The sequence below is a fragment of the Symsagittifera roscoffensis genome, chromosome 1, assembly GCF_963678635.1.
Source record: "Symsagittifera roscoffensis chromosome 1, txSymRosc1.1, whole genome shotgun sequence".
Classification (NCBI taxonomy): domain Eukaryota; kingdom Metazoa; phylum Xenacoelomorpha; order Acoela; family Convolutidae; genus Symsagittifera; species Symsagittifera roscoffensis.
The window spans coordinates 42185591-42199438 of NC_087062.1; the positions used below are offsets into that span (position 1 = coordinate 42185591).

A 13848-nucleotide genomic window follows, 5' to 3' on the forward strand; every position below is an offset into this window, starting at 1 on the left:
AACGCGATTTTTTTGTCAAAAGTTTCCAAAAAGTGCCCAAAAACGGCTTTTTTACCTGCTTTTTCGAAAATCCCTCCCCCCTCGAGAAAATCCTAGATCCGCCACTAGGAGTTTTTTAGATCTATTATTTTTAATTGCTTCATTCGCGAAGTTCGTGTCAGTTTGATAATCAATTGATGATGATCACGAATTAAGGTAAGAAATGTGTTTTTTTTTTCAGTGGAACGTTTCGGGTTGTTTGTGCCGAAGCAGCTGGAAATCAGTGATCTCCCTCCGAATAGAAATGAAGGAATATGGTACGATTCCAGCCGAGACATTGAGAAACTAGGTAGCCTCGTCGCAGGTCCATCTGTCACAAACCTACAAGTGAGAACGTACAGCTGTTTTAGTACAATCTCATTCTTCAGTAAGATGATGAAAAAATGAAGAAAAACCAGTAAGCTCCAAAGTAGATGGTATCTGATTACCTAATAATGACTTGTTGGGCATGATGTAAATAATCTTTTGAACTTCGTTTAGTTGGAATACCGAAGCTTGTACAGGACGATCACAATCAATCTTCCTTCTGGACACCGGAAGATAGACGTAAAAGAGACCCAGAAAGTATCCGAAATAGTTCGGTTGGTATGTCAGAAGGAAGGAATAGTGGGAGACATTGTAGATGAGTACTCTATCATGGTGGAGCCAGAGACCGGACTGGGTGACCAGACCATGATGACCGGAATGGGAACTAAGACATGGGGTGCGACACTGACAATGGGTAAAAATAAAACGATGGGCCATGGTACCCTATCGCCGGATGTCAAGGGGTCGCCTGGAGGAGAAAAAGCACATGTTAGTTAGCAACGTCTTTTTTTTTTGAAATTTCGATAGTCAATCAATTATCTCCTATTTTCGATGAATAATTCTCGATGTTTTTTTTAAGTAACCACTTCGCTTTCAGGGCGGAACTTCGTTGGTGTCAAAATTTGTAAGCATAATACACTTTATGGGAATCAGCTCGTACTTTCTTGTTTCTTATGAGTTTCTCCTTTTCTATAAATTGAATGCAAAAGTATCTTGCTCGTAGCATGCTCCATGCTAGAAACGAGGAGTCAGGCCTGCATTTCGTTATCCGTTCATTGCGTTGCTTAGTTGTGGGAATAAGTTTCGTTGCATCTTGTATGTATCAGCATAGTTTTCAGGCGACAATTGGGCGAAATGCGAAGAAAATGGAGAAATTGAGGAAGAAGTTGAAGACAGATGATGAGTTGTTGTGGCTGGACCACTCGAAAAGTCTGCATGACCATGGCAACATTGACCTGGACAATGTGAAGTTGACCTTCAGGAGGAAGTTTTTCTTCTCGGATGTGAATGTGACTGAAACAGACCCTGTGCAATTGTCTCTGCTGTACAAACAGGTAATGCAATTAGTCTTTCGTGTAGTGTTAAATTGAACAATCAGTGGTCTGCTGACATTATTATATTTTAGTGTAATTAATGTTCAGCGAGACAGAATGACACGTAGAGATGGTTACTTCAAATCTATCTATCTATCTATATCTATCTATCTATACTATATTTAAATGCGAGTGACAGCTATCTCCCATGTTTAAGCATAATAATTTTGCATGTTTAACGAAAGAGTTTTTTCATGTTTAAGAGCTATATCATATATTGCAATGCTTAAGAAATTTTTTCAATTAGTTTTTTTCGCAAGGTCATTAATTTTCAGTAATTTTTTCTGTCTGTATACCTGCTTTTTCAAAATTAATATGATTGTGTCTGTCTACCAGTCTCCTAATTTTTTAACTTTCATCCATCTATTATATATTTAAGTGCGGGCTTCACTATCTCGCCATGTTGCATGTTTCACAAAATAATTTTTTTCACGTTTAAGCTATATCATATACAGTGCTGATTTAAATTAACCGGACAAAACGCGTTAAACTTGAAATTTAAAACGCGTTTTTCTCAAATTGGGTTGAGTTTAGGAGAACACTCATGAAGACAAAACTTGCTTAAAATTTTAGCAGAATTAATATGGTGTAATTTGTTTTGCGAAATTCGGGTCCGAAATTTTACCCCAAAAATGGGTCATTTTGGTTTTTCTTAGTTAATCAAAAATTACACCAAAAATACCCAGTCGATTACAGACATAATTATATAAAAGTGAGCCCCTTGCGTAGCTCAACAAACTTTAAGAAGGGTATTTTCTCTTAAAAAAAATGCAAATTGTTTAAAAATTGTTTTTAAATAAAAAGTTGGTATTTTATATAGTAAAAATGACCTTTTTTTGTCTATCAAACAAAAATAAATTAACGTATACAATTTTTTGGAGATTATCCCCTTCTTAAAGTTTGTTGAGCTACGTAAGGGGCTCACTTTGAAATAATTATGTCTGTGATCGACTGGGTATTTTTGGCGTAATTTTTGATTAACTAAGAAAAGCCAAAATGACCCATTTTTGGAGTAAAATTTCGGACCCGAATTTTGCAAAACAAATTACACCATATTAATTCTGCTAAAACTTTAAGCAAGTTTTGTCTTCATGAGTGTTCTCCTAAACTCAACCCAATTTGAGAAAAACGCGTTTTGAATTTCAAGTTTCACGCGTTTTGTCCGGTTAATTTAAATCAGCACTGTATTGCTATGGTTATTTTTGCATGTTTCACAAAAGAATTTTTTTCACGTTTAAGCTATATCATATATTGCTATGGTTAAGGTTTGTTTTCGATTTTCCAGTTTAAATTCAGGGTTTATTTCAAGTTTGAAATTCGTAACCTAATAATGGGATGTTAACAGAGTTTTCCCCGGTTTTGCGATTCTGGCCTCCATATATGAATAACCAAATCCTTTTAGTTAACGAAAATTGCAATTTTCGAGATTTTTCAAAGTTTATAAAAAATTTAATTTAAAAATTTCTTAATTTTTGAAATTCTCACCCTGTAGTTGGGTGCTGTCAGAGTTCTCTCAGGGGTTGCGAATCTTGCCTCCAAATCTCACTTCTCAAATCCTTGTATTTTTCGAGATATGACGTTTCTTATGATTTTTTCAAAAAAATTGCAAAGCGTTGAAGATCTTATTCCTTTTTTCTTGGATATTGTGAGGGTACTCTCAGGGGTTGCGAATTTTTCCTCTGATCGTGGCTGCTCAAATCCTTTTAGTTTTCGAGATATGACGTTTTTTTATGATTTTCATCGAAATTTTCAAAAAAAATTAGATGTTAAAAAATTCCAAAACGTTGAAGATAGCAATCCTGTTATTGGAATCTGTCAGGGTACTCTCTGGAGTTGCTCTTTTTGCCTCCAAATATGACTTCTCAAAACGTTGCAGTTTTCCAGATATAACTTTTTTTGTGCTTTTTAAGAAATTTTCATGAAACTTAAGTTAATTTTTTTTCAAAGTTTGAAATTCCTAACCTGTAGTTGGGGGCAGTCAGAGTAATCTCAGGGCTTGCAAATTAGGCCTCCAATTAAGAATGCCCAAATCTTTTTAGTTTAAGAAATAAGACGATCTTTGTGATTTTTTTTGGAAATTTTCAGAAAATTCTAATTATTAACTATTACAAAATAATTCTTGTCTTATTGAGATCAAGTGAAGCGTTTTCGGGAAAAATTGAAATCCTTTTAGACTTCAGAAGCTATCACCAACTCGGCCCATCCAGTATCTGAAGAGACAGCAATCGAACTAGCCGCTTTAGCAGCTATCAGTGAGAACGGTTTACTGGAGGCACCTGTGAAAGAAATGAGCGCCCAATTCAAATCATACCTTCCGGAGGAGTATCGAAAAGCCAGCAAAGTGGAGAAGAGAATAGACCAGGCGAGAATGAACTACATTAAACAGATCACCGCTGAAATTGAGTACAGCGATGGTAATGCTCAGATCAACCAAAATGACCCGGAGTTCCTGGAGAAGGTGGAGCGAAAAGCGACCAAGAAGTACATTGATAAGTGTCGGGCTTTGAAGACGTTCGGGTACCGGTTTTACCTTGTGAAGGAGAAGATGAAGAACAAGAATAAACTGGTTCCAGTGTTGCTGGGAATCAACAAGGATGGAATCGTAACTGCAGATGCGGTGAATAAGGAGGTGACCAAGATGTTTTACCTGACTCAGATCAAACAGCACTTCTGCACTGATGCCTCTTTCCACATATCTCTGCCGGGATATCAGGCTGAAGACTACGTGGTACAGACTACAGAGGGGAAGCAGATAGTGAAGCTGTTGGAGGGATACATTGAGATCCACTTGCAAAAAGTTAGTTACATCTCTTCATCATCATTTTTTGAACCATTTTTGAACCTAGTGATTTTAAATTTGTCAATTTTTTCTAAATTTTGGCGGTTTAATGCTCGACATGCCATATCAGGGCTCTTTTCCAGTTCCCCCCCCTTTCAAAATACCGAGTTTTATCCTTGTTTTACGTGTTATTACGGCTAAACGCGTGATCTTACGCTGTAAAGTATGAAGAACAAATCTGTTCAAAATAGTCGATTTGTTCACCACGCTAAATTTCATTTCATTATGACAACGCTAAATAGACTTTTCAAAATTGAATTTGAAAGGGGGGGGGAACTGGAAAAGTTGCGCATTAGGTTCACTAAATCTGAAACAATCTCTGATTCTTTTTCTAAGCTTAATTCGTATCACAATTTCGCATCACCAGAAATTATATCTGGTTACCATCTGAGTTTATTTGCTATGTGTTTTATTTCAGCAAATATTATCCATCTATTTATTTCAGCAAAAATTTATTTCAGCAAGTCTTATCCATCTTCATATCTTCAGTTTGTTGAGAAGGGATATTGATGTGTGTTTTATAAATCATGCGCTTAGCGCTTGGTCGATGTGCATTAAAAAACATGATAGGCGTCCACTCTAATAAGCGCCAATTGAATTAAGAAATATCTGCCAGCTACGTGAGTATGGCTCTGTAGCATAGTGGTTAATGCGCCTGTCTTGTAAACAGGAGATCGTTGGTTCGAATCCGACCAGAGCCTGAATTGATGTTTTTGAAGTAAAAAAAGCTTCCTGTTTCCAGGAAAAGATTGTTTTGATGCAATTTAGATGCGAAAACGCGAAAGAATGAACAACCAAAATACAGAAAACACAATACAAGAAGAAAACATCGACTCTAAGCAGGCACAGACGTTCCAAATTGGAGGCGACATCTCAAGTACCCGAGGGGGGAGCTACAATGGCTCTGCTGCCATGCCTCAAGTGTTGAGACATGGCGACGCGAGACAAGTGACAATTAACCGAATCGACTGGGGAGCGAAGAAGGCTAAGGTCGGCAACTACTTCGACGAGGGTGTCAGAAGGGTGGCAGAGGTTGAGGACGACCTTTTGGAATCACAAAGAGGGTATCTGCTCTCAAATGATGCAGGAGATATGAATGCAGCGATGGCTGGCCTGAGAGCGAATGAGTATTTGAGCAACATTACTCACTTGGCGGTTCAGATGTTGGTGCCAGAAAATGAGAACCAACTGCAATACTCGCTTTCGACAGTCTCAAAAGACCTGAAGGCCTTCTCAGAGGCTATCAAAATTCTGGCCTCGCAGTTGGAAGAGCCACATAAAAGAAATTTGATTGACAGCGCGGTAGATTTGACAAACGCATTTGGAGATTTGCTGAAGTTGGCTCATCCGGGAAGTGAAGCGTCGGCCGAAGAGTTGCACAATGCCGCACAGAATATAGCAACGAAGGCGCAGAATATTGTCGACCAGCTAGATCAGTTTATTGTGATTGGATCGGGCGCTGCCAACAGTCAGGTTAGTTGTAGTAAACTTCTTATTCCAAAATATATTATCGATCGAATTTCAAGTATCGACGAACGAACTAAGATGCGAGGATGTGAGACTCCTAATCTACAACTCGGAGATTCAAATCCGGAACATTGAAATAGTTTAATTTTTTATTTGGTGACTTTTTTTGCTGCATAGCATTGGCAATTCGATAGCAACTGAAGCAACTTTTTTGATGCTTAATTTTACCTTCTTTTTCTTATTTCACTTCGTTTTTGCCGTTTTCTCGCTTGTGACCGTGAAGAGCAGCCTCGTCTCGGTATTCAATTTTCAGACGGACAACATTAAAAGTCTGTCCATTTTTCTTCACGAAATCGTGGTATTAGATTTTACTGCATTTCAGGCGTTGTTGGAGTTGGTACAAGAAGTGCTCAGCAAAGTGGAAGCACTGACAAACAAAGCTGGAGAAATTGCATTCACTAGTGGCGTAGAACAAAAATCACAAGAACAGATCATGCTCAGCAAAGGCAGCTTAGAAGGAGCGTCCCTGAACCTAAAGAGTGTAGCTCACTTACTGGCACCAGTTGCTGCTAATGATCCAGTGAGCAAACAGCAGTTGTCAAGGGCTACAGACACAGTTGTCCAGAGGGTAAAGGACGTGGTTAACAATGTTCAACCAAATTGTCCAGACACCGACACTGTAAACGAAGTCCTGGGATTGTCTCACCAGTTGCACACTGATTTGGGCAACTTGGGTAGCTTCATTCACACTTTGGGCACCGGAGACCAGAGCAATGCTTCGAGCCAGTTTAGTCAGATTAATGCCTTGATGCAGAAAGTCAGGTATAACATGGACAAGCAAGACCAAGACGCGACTGTTAATGCTCTTAAGCATTTGATGGTGTCGTGCAACTATCTGATTAAGCAAGCCAAGACAGATGCCTCTGATCCGAATGTAGACAAAGATCAGAGAGATTCAATTGTGATGGCGGCCCAAGGTCTCGCTGGATCGATGAGGACTCTATTGCAAGACATCAAGACGTACCAGAGTGACGGAGGAAAACCGCTTTCGAGAGAAGAAGTAACTGCTATTTTGAAGGGAGTTCAAAATCAAGTAAATGAATTGTGCAAGGAGGATGCCATGAGAGACGTGTTCATGAAATTAGAGGTATGTTCAAGGTTTTTTGTTGCTGTAACAATCCGCGGTTTTTCTAACTTTGATCGACTCGGTAAAACAAACAACTAGCCTAATCGACACTTTCATTCTGAACAAATAGCATAATAATTAAGAAACTAAAGGATGAACGGTATCCATTACTAGCTGTTTCACTGGCTCAGCCAGTATTAATTTCATTGATGATCTGTTATTTCTTTCAGCTGCTTGTGTGGCAATCGTGCGTGGTCGGCAATAAAACACAAGAGGCAGCACTGATGAGCTGCAGTCAAGGCGATGCCCTTATCAACCACAACGAGACTAGACATAAGTTGGGTCTGAACTCACAGAGAGTGAACCAGTTCATGGTGCCTCTTCTGGAAGCTCTAAGGGAGCAGAGACAAACCAACTCCAGGGACACACAGTGCAGACTAATCAACTGCTCCAGAGACTATCTAGAACCTGGAAGTGATGTGAGTGGTAGTTATGGCTGTGTATGCCTTCTATATTGTTGCCTTCTTTATTTTTCTTAACCCTTCATTTTTCACTGCAAAAAAAGACGGTTTTCGAATTTTCCTGGATTTGTTAGAATTGTAATATTGGTAAAATGATTGTGGCCAAATTGTTTTTCTTTTTTTATTTATTTCCTTACTCTTGCAATTAGCAAGGGAATTGTAATCGGGTACTAGACTTTTACCGTAAACAACTTTGCTAACAGGCGATCATTGCGGAAACTAGAATTGGTGAATTTGCACAGTCGGTTGCTATTTACACTTGTGACCAGCTTTGTGTATTATTACGAACCTTTTTTTTCCAGCCTAACTCGCAAATATAAGTTTTCATTAAAAGTGGTCACTTATCTGCAAATTCCATCTTTTCTGCTTTAATTGTGGCTTTTTTTGGTGCCTATTAAGCGTCCTTGGCTGACTGGTTAGTGTGTGAGACGCTTAATCTCTTGGTTGCATGTTCGGATCTCAGACGTAGCCGAATTTTTATTAACTCGAGGCTTATTTCTATTTCTTTTTATTGCACTTTAAAGGGCTGCTTTTTGTGTTCTCGTTAGCTAAATAGTGTAGACTCTGTGTTAAATAGTGTAGACATGCTTATATGTATTCGTGTTGTCAAGCGTTGTTGTTCTGATCATATGAAAAATGTAGAAAAACTTTGTATTCGGGTTTGTGTTAGTTATAGTCTTTTTGTTTTCCACGCTAAATCTAGTACCGCAATTAATCGTTAGAATAGGTCGAGTGATATATCATATTAAAGCTCTTTCAGTCGTGTCAAGAAAACCGTTATGAAGTTTTTGGTTTTGGTCTAATTTCGAGCTAATGAGGTGAGCGGGCAGGCTTAAATTAGCTTATTAAAGCTTAACGTAGGGCCAAAAATCTTAGTTTTGTTCGATTAAAATTTTTTGGGAATCTAACACCCAAGAGATTTCTGCAAAAAAAAAAAGAAATTTTAACAAATTTCAAGTTTTTTTCGCTTTTCTTGTCAGTTTTTTTCAAAAATTGTTTTCCTATTGGCCTAGTTTGCTATGACTATCGAGCATACCCTAATTATTATTTTTTTCGTTTGTATCTTTTATTACATCACGCTTTTTTATCTCACTTTAATTTGAAAAACTTATTTGGCATTTTTTAAAAGAGTATGGTCGAAAAATTTTGTGCTACTTTCACAGGAACCGGCTATCCTTGATGGGCGCGTGCCCACGACGCTATTTAAACCGATTGAGAGGGGTAGGGGAACCCTCGGAACCTTTGACATTTGGCCAGTTTAACATTCCTACTTAAAAAAATTGTTCGGGTGCTCAAAAACTCCCCGCTAGAATTCCCTTACTTTTTGCATGCGACCCTAGACCCCGGAAATAATGGCAGTTTGTTAACGCCACTTTTTGATGGTTTTTAAGATGGATTTTGTTCATTTTTGGCCTTTTCCCAACGACCCAAAAAGTGATTTTTTCAATTATCTCTAATTCAGTAACTTTTTTCGGTTTTGGTCAAGAAGACCTTTCTAATAGCGCCTAAGAGATGTGGTATGATGCTTTAAACTGTTTGGTACAGCTTGAAAAATTTTGTAAATTGAAAATAATGGTTTTTGACATCAAAAATGAGTTTCTCGCTGGGTAATATGAAGTTCTGAAAAGCAAAAAAGCTGAAAGCTTCTTTTTAGTTTTTTGGTTTTATAAGCTTCCTATTTGGTAGTTTCATCGAAAATTGTAGGAAAAAAGAATTTTGAATTTAGATCTGTCCTAATGGGCGTCAGTAGTTTAGGTCAAATATAGCAAGTCGGAAAGTCTGAACTAATAAGCTGCCGCAAATGCTCTTAAGTTGTTGTAAAAGATACTAAAATTGCTGAAACTAATACAAAAAAAACTTTTAAAAAATTTAAAGGTTTTTTTTAAAATTCTAGATTGACAATCTAGTAAGAAGTTCTATGGGCTTCTTAGGGCCCAGTAGAGGAGCATCCGACTCGGAATAATTCAAAAATTGGGAATAAAAAATCGTTGTTGATTTTCTAAACCATCATGTCCAGTTTTGACTGAGAATTATAAATGCTCCCGAAGGGCGCGTTTGTCGTGCGAAAACGTTTGCAGCTGCCCTGCCATCCATTTAAAATTGCGGGAGTGTGCGCATGCGCATATTAAGACTGAAAATACGCAAAAGTCATGCCAAGGTAGGGAGGTTGGGACGTAGACCTGACTGGCTAATTCCTATTTGGTTTTTTCCCAAAAATTCAGGTTTTTTTTGGCTTATTGGGTGTATGTTTTCTTTCTGTCTGATTAGGCATCTCGTCTGATTTTTTTTCTGTGCATATTTTTTAGTTTTGTTTAAGTTAACTTAGTTAGTAGAAGCCATTTTGTCCTTGTTTTTGCCAGCTTACTTCCCTCGTTTGGTAGCTTTTTTTTTTTCAAATATTCTGAATACTCTTTGTAAAATTCTAATGGTATTTGTAATGGAATTTTTTGAGCAATCTTTTTTTTTCCGATCAAAAAATGATTTTTTTTTTTTGAAAATTTTGATTGATCAATTCGTTTTCCGTAATCATAGTTGGAGCATTTCTCTCAATTGTTCGTACTTCAAAGTTATTTGAGGAGATTGCTTTGCATTTTCGTGATTTTGGTGATTTGGTTGGACCTGCAATTAACACCCTTGTTTAAAAACTTCCACATTTGTATCAATCTTCGCTTTAAGCCTCTCATTTTTAGAAGTCTATTTTGATGCTTTAAACTTTAATGAAACGTGCCAGCATGAGCAAGTGAACAGATTGCTACAACAATTTAATGTGCAAATTGCGTCTGAACAGTTTTTCAACAATTTTATTTTGTAATTGTTGTTGTTGTTTTTGTGAATTTTCAGTAGGATACTGATCGGATGATATCCCCAAATTTCTCAAAATTTTGTCCAGTTATTTCGGCACATGTTGCAGTCACAGAAGAGGACCCATGTGCACTTGTTTTGTTCTGAGAATTGATCGTCGAAAAACTTCCACATTTGTATCAATCTTCGCTTTAAGCCTCGCATTTCTCGAAATTCAATTTTCTGATTTAGTCGGTTTATTAGACGGCACGTCCTGAATGTATAATCTCCTCTAGCTTTTTCAGTTCTGGTCTTGTTTAGGTTGAAAATTTCTTTCGTTCTTCCTGGATTTTCAATTTCTGCCGTGCGCTTAATGTAATCGTTTTCTTCATGCATGAATTTCGCCATCATAAAAAATCGTTCAGCTGGAGAAACAACGCCAGAGGTAGGATGTTTAACAATCTCAGGTGCTCTGTATAGTCAGAATCGTTTCCCGTGATTCATTTTAAGACTTTCTTTTGGAACTTTTCTAATCTCCCTAAATCGTTTCTTGAGATATTGCAAATAATTAGACCATACGTTAGAACAGGAAGTTTTAAGGATTTGTACAGACCAAGTTTTATGCGCATTTTGACTTTGAATTCTAAGTTTCTGCGGATGCAATAGAACGTTTTATTCGCTTTCGAAATTCTTGAGTCAATATGGGTTGTCCATGTTAAATGTTTGGACACATGTATTCCTAGATCCTTTATCACATTCGGGCTTTCCACTGCTGTTTCACAAAGAATGAATTCGTGTTGATTTCCTCTAAATTCGACTTTAAAACATTTGTCCAGTGCCAGACTCATTTTGTTTTTCTCTACCCAGTTTTCAACGCTTTTTGGGTCCTGCTGGATGTCCCGTGTGTCTACATTCACTGCTAGTAATTTTAGCTCCTCTGCAAAGATATATGGGTCACTAGACTTCAATTCTTCAGGAAGATCATTTATGAAGATGCAGAAGAATAATGGACCAATCAACGATCCTTGTGGTACGCCACTTGTAATTTCTAAAGTTTCTGATGAGAAATTGTCAGCACGAACAAATTGTTTCCTGTTGCTGAGATAGTCTGTGATTATTTCTAGGAAACAGCCTCCAACTCCAATGTTGCTCGTTTTGTGTAGTAGTTCGTAGTGCGGGACTTTGTCGAATGCCTTAGAGAGTCAGTATAGAATGCGATCACATGGTTATCAACGTTCTTGTCAATTGCTTCGTAGGTTTCTTTCAAGAAAGATAACATGTTTGTAACAACTGAAAGGTTTTTAACAAAACCGTGCTGACTTTTTGTGAGAAGTTTGATGAAATGGTCGTACAGCGCTGGATACATGCATTTTTCCAGGAGTTTACTCATGTTATTTAGGAGTGACACCGGCCGGTAGTTTTCCTTTAGTCGTTTGTCACCTTTCTTGTAATTAGCTGACACAGCCGCAACTTTCCATTTATTTGGTATTTTCCTTACCCTCTTGATGTTTTTAAAAACGCAATGCAAAATTGTGGTCATTTCTCTGGCCGTTCGCTGGAAGAAAATCAGTGGGAGTCCATCTGGGCCCCGCGATTTTGTTATGTCAAGCTCTGTTATAATTTGGTTTAAATATGTTTTTGAGATACTGAAGTTACTCAATATCGTGTTTTTGCATTTCATGTCACTGAGGTTGAAGCTTGATTTGGGCGAAAAGAGAGAGTGAAAATATTCGTTCAAAAAGTTCGCTTTTTCTTTGGCTTTGGAAACAGCTATGTCGTCCTGGATCATAGTCTTTGCGAGAGTTTCTGATGTTTTCAGACTCTAAAAGTGTTTGAAAATTAAATGTGTGTTACGAGTGGACATCACATCTTCCTGATAATTTAATCTATCTTCCTCTACTGCTTCTTTCACCATTTCATCTAGAGATGGAATGAGATTTCTGCGGTAGCTTGTAGTTGTATATTCTAGTTTGTATCCGCAGTTTGTTCATGATGTTTGAGGTACTTGGCGTAATCCATGGCGGAAGTGATTGGCGACGTCGCGTTCTTCTGGGCACATGTTGGGTTACCAAATTTTCTAAATAGTCGTAAAATTCTTCGCACATTCTATTGATGTTTGTGTGACATACTGGTGAGAAAGGCTCACTTAGTATTGATTTCTTGATTTAGTTATAGTCCACGCTACCGAAGCTTCGAAAGTTTTCAATTGCGACTTTTACCTCATGGCGAGGACATTCAAGTAGAATGCTGATTGCTTTGTGGTGGGAGCAATTGTAAATTTTTGAGAAATTTTCGTCAGGAGTCGCATGAATGTGACATTTTTTGAATAATGTAATGTCTAGGGTGTTTTTGCCACAAGTTGAAAAATCTATTGCCTGCTCGAACTGATGTTGCTCGATTAGTTCAGTTATTGAGGTTTCTTCATTTTCGGTGCTACTATAGTCAATTCAGTTTGCATTTGGAAAATTTACATCTCCGCAAATAAGTGTTGCAGTTGATTGATTTGATTTCTCGATTTCATTTAAAATTTATGCGAAATCGCCTATTCAATAGCGATATTTGCTTCTCGAAGGTGGATTGTAAAAACAGCAGACAATATTTCGCTTATCGTTTATTTGGATGCTGCAAGTTAAACAACATTCAGGATGCTTATTTGGCAATAGTTTAGATGAAAATGTTTGTTTCACTGTCATTAGTTCTCCACCGTGCAAATTTTGATCTTTGGCTGTTTGTCGTTCTGATCTATAAATACTGTTTTCATTTAGCATTAATTCAGATGATGCAATGTTTTCATTTAACCAAGTCTCGCAGAGACATATTATGTCATAGTTTGATGTTGCTATAGCATTTGCAAACTTCATTCGTCGTTCGAGATTTATGAGACTTCTTACATTCGTTTGCAGGATGTTGAGAAAGCCTAGTCAAGCATCATCTGCTTGTTCGGCTTCTATTATCTCTTTTTTCCCATCATTGAACAGCTCGAAATTCTCTTTTGGAACTCCTTCGTCTAGAAGTTCTCCGTCTTTTTAGGCATAGGTTTTCCTTCCTCTCATCTTCTTTCGTTAATTCTGGCAGAAGGTGAATTTCCTCATCTCGTAGCTCATCTCTTTTTTCGAAGCTCTTTGCCAGCACCAACCATGCTTCATGTTCCGTTGACAGAGTTATCAATAAAGTTCTTGACTTGATGCGCTCTTTGCTGAATTTCCCTAGCCTTTTTATTTCTTCAATTTGTGGTTTAACTCCTAATTTGTTTAGTACCTCATGTACTTTTTCGGTTGTGGGGACAAATTTTTCGCCTTTTGATCTCTCAGGATCTTCTCTGATCCCCTGTATACGGAAGCTTTTATTGATATTATGATGTATTTCATGTTTTACTTCTTTTCCAGCTCCTGATTGAGCTTTCATATCTTTAACAGGTTTCACTCTGAGTAGATGGACAAAATAGGATAGAGAAAATTTATTTAAAATTTGATCCAAGCCTGCACAATTAAGCCCAGCCCCGTCACGAATTGAAATTTAAACTCACAATTTATTTCTGTTCTCGTTTCCTTCGTGCTTCTTGTTGTTTATTGACGGTTTCTTTTTCTTTAAGATATCACTTAAGTTGGTTGCTATTGTTGTTTCGTATTATAGCTAAAGTTTTGATTTCAAGTGCGGTTTCTTGATGCAGTTCTC

General features: G+C 37.6%; 1 protein-coding gene and 1 non-coding gene across 5 annotated transcripts in view; both read left to right on the forward strand.

Moving 5' to 3' along the window:
• LOC134844597 (talin-1-like) overlaps nucleotides 1-13848 on the forward strand; it is a 185319-nt gene that overhangs the window by 138557 nt on the left and 32914 nt on the right. For 3 of the 4 annotated variants that reach the window (XM_063861357.1, XM_063861380.1, XM_063861372.1), the window contains 8 exons: nucleotides 221-366; nucleotides 520-834; nucleotides 944-970; nucleotides 1185-1400; nucleotides 3613-4236; nucleotides 5047-5751; nucleotides 6128-6892; nucleotides 7102-7350. In XM_063861357.1, coding sequence (XP_063717427.1) covers nucleotides 221-366; nucleotides 520-834; nucleotides 944-970; nucleotides 1185-1400; nucleotides 3613-4236; nucleotides 5047-5751; nucleotides 6128-6892; nucleotides 7102-7350 — 3047 coding nt within the window. The remainder of the gene's footprint in view (nucleotides 1-220; nucleotides 367-519; nucleotides 835-943; nucleotides 971-1184; nucleotides 1401-3612; nucleotides 4237-5046; nucleotides 5752-6127; nucleotides 6893-7101; nucleotides 7351-13848) is intronic. The other variant, XM_063861363.1, reaches the window with a different exon arrangement.
• Trnat-ugu (transfer RNA threonine (anticodon UGU)) lies at nucleotides 4907-4979 on the forward strand. Its single transcript has one exon. It is a non-coding gene; the product is annotated as a tRNA-Thr (tRNA).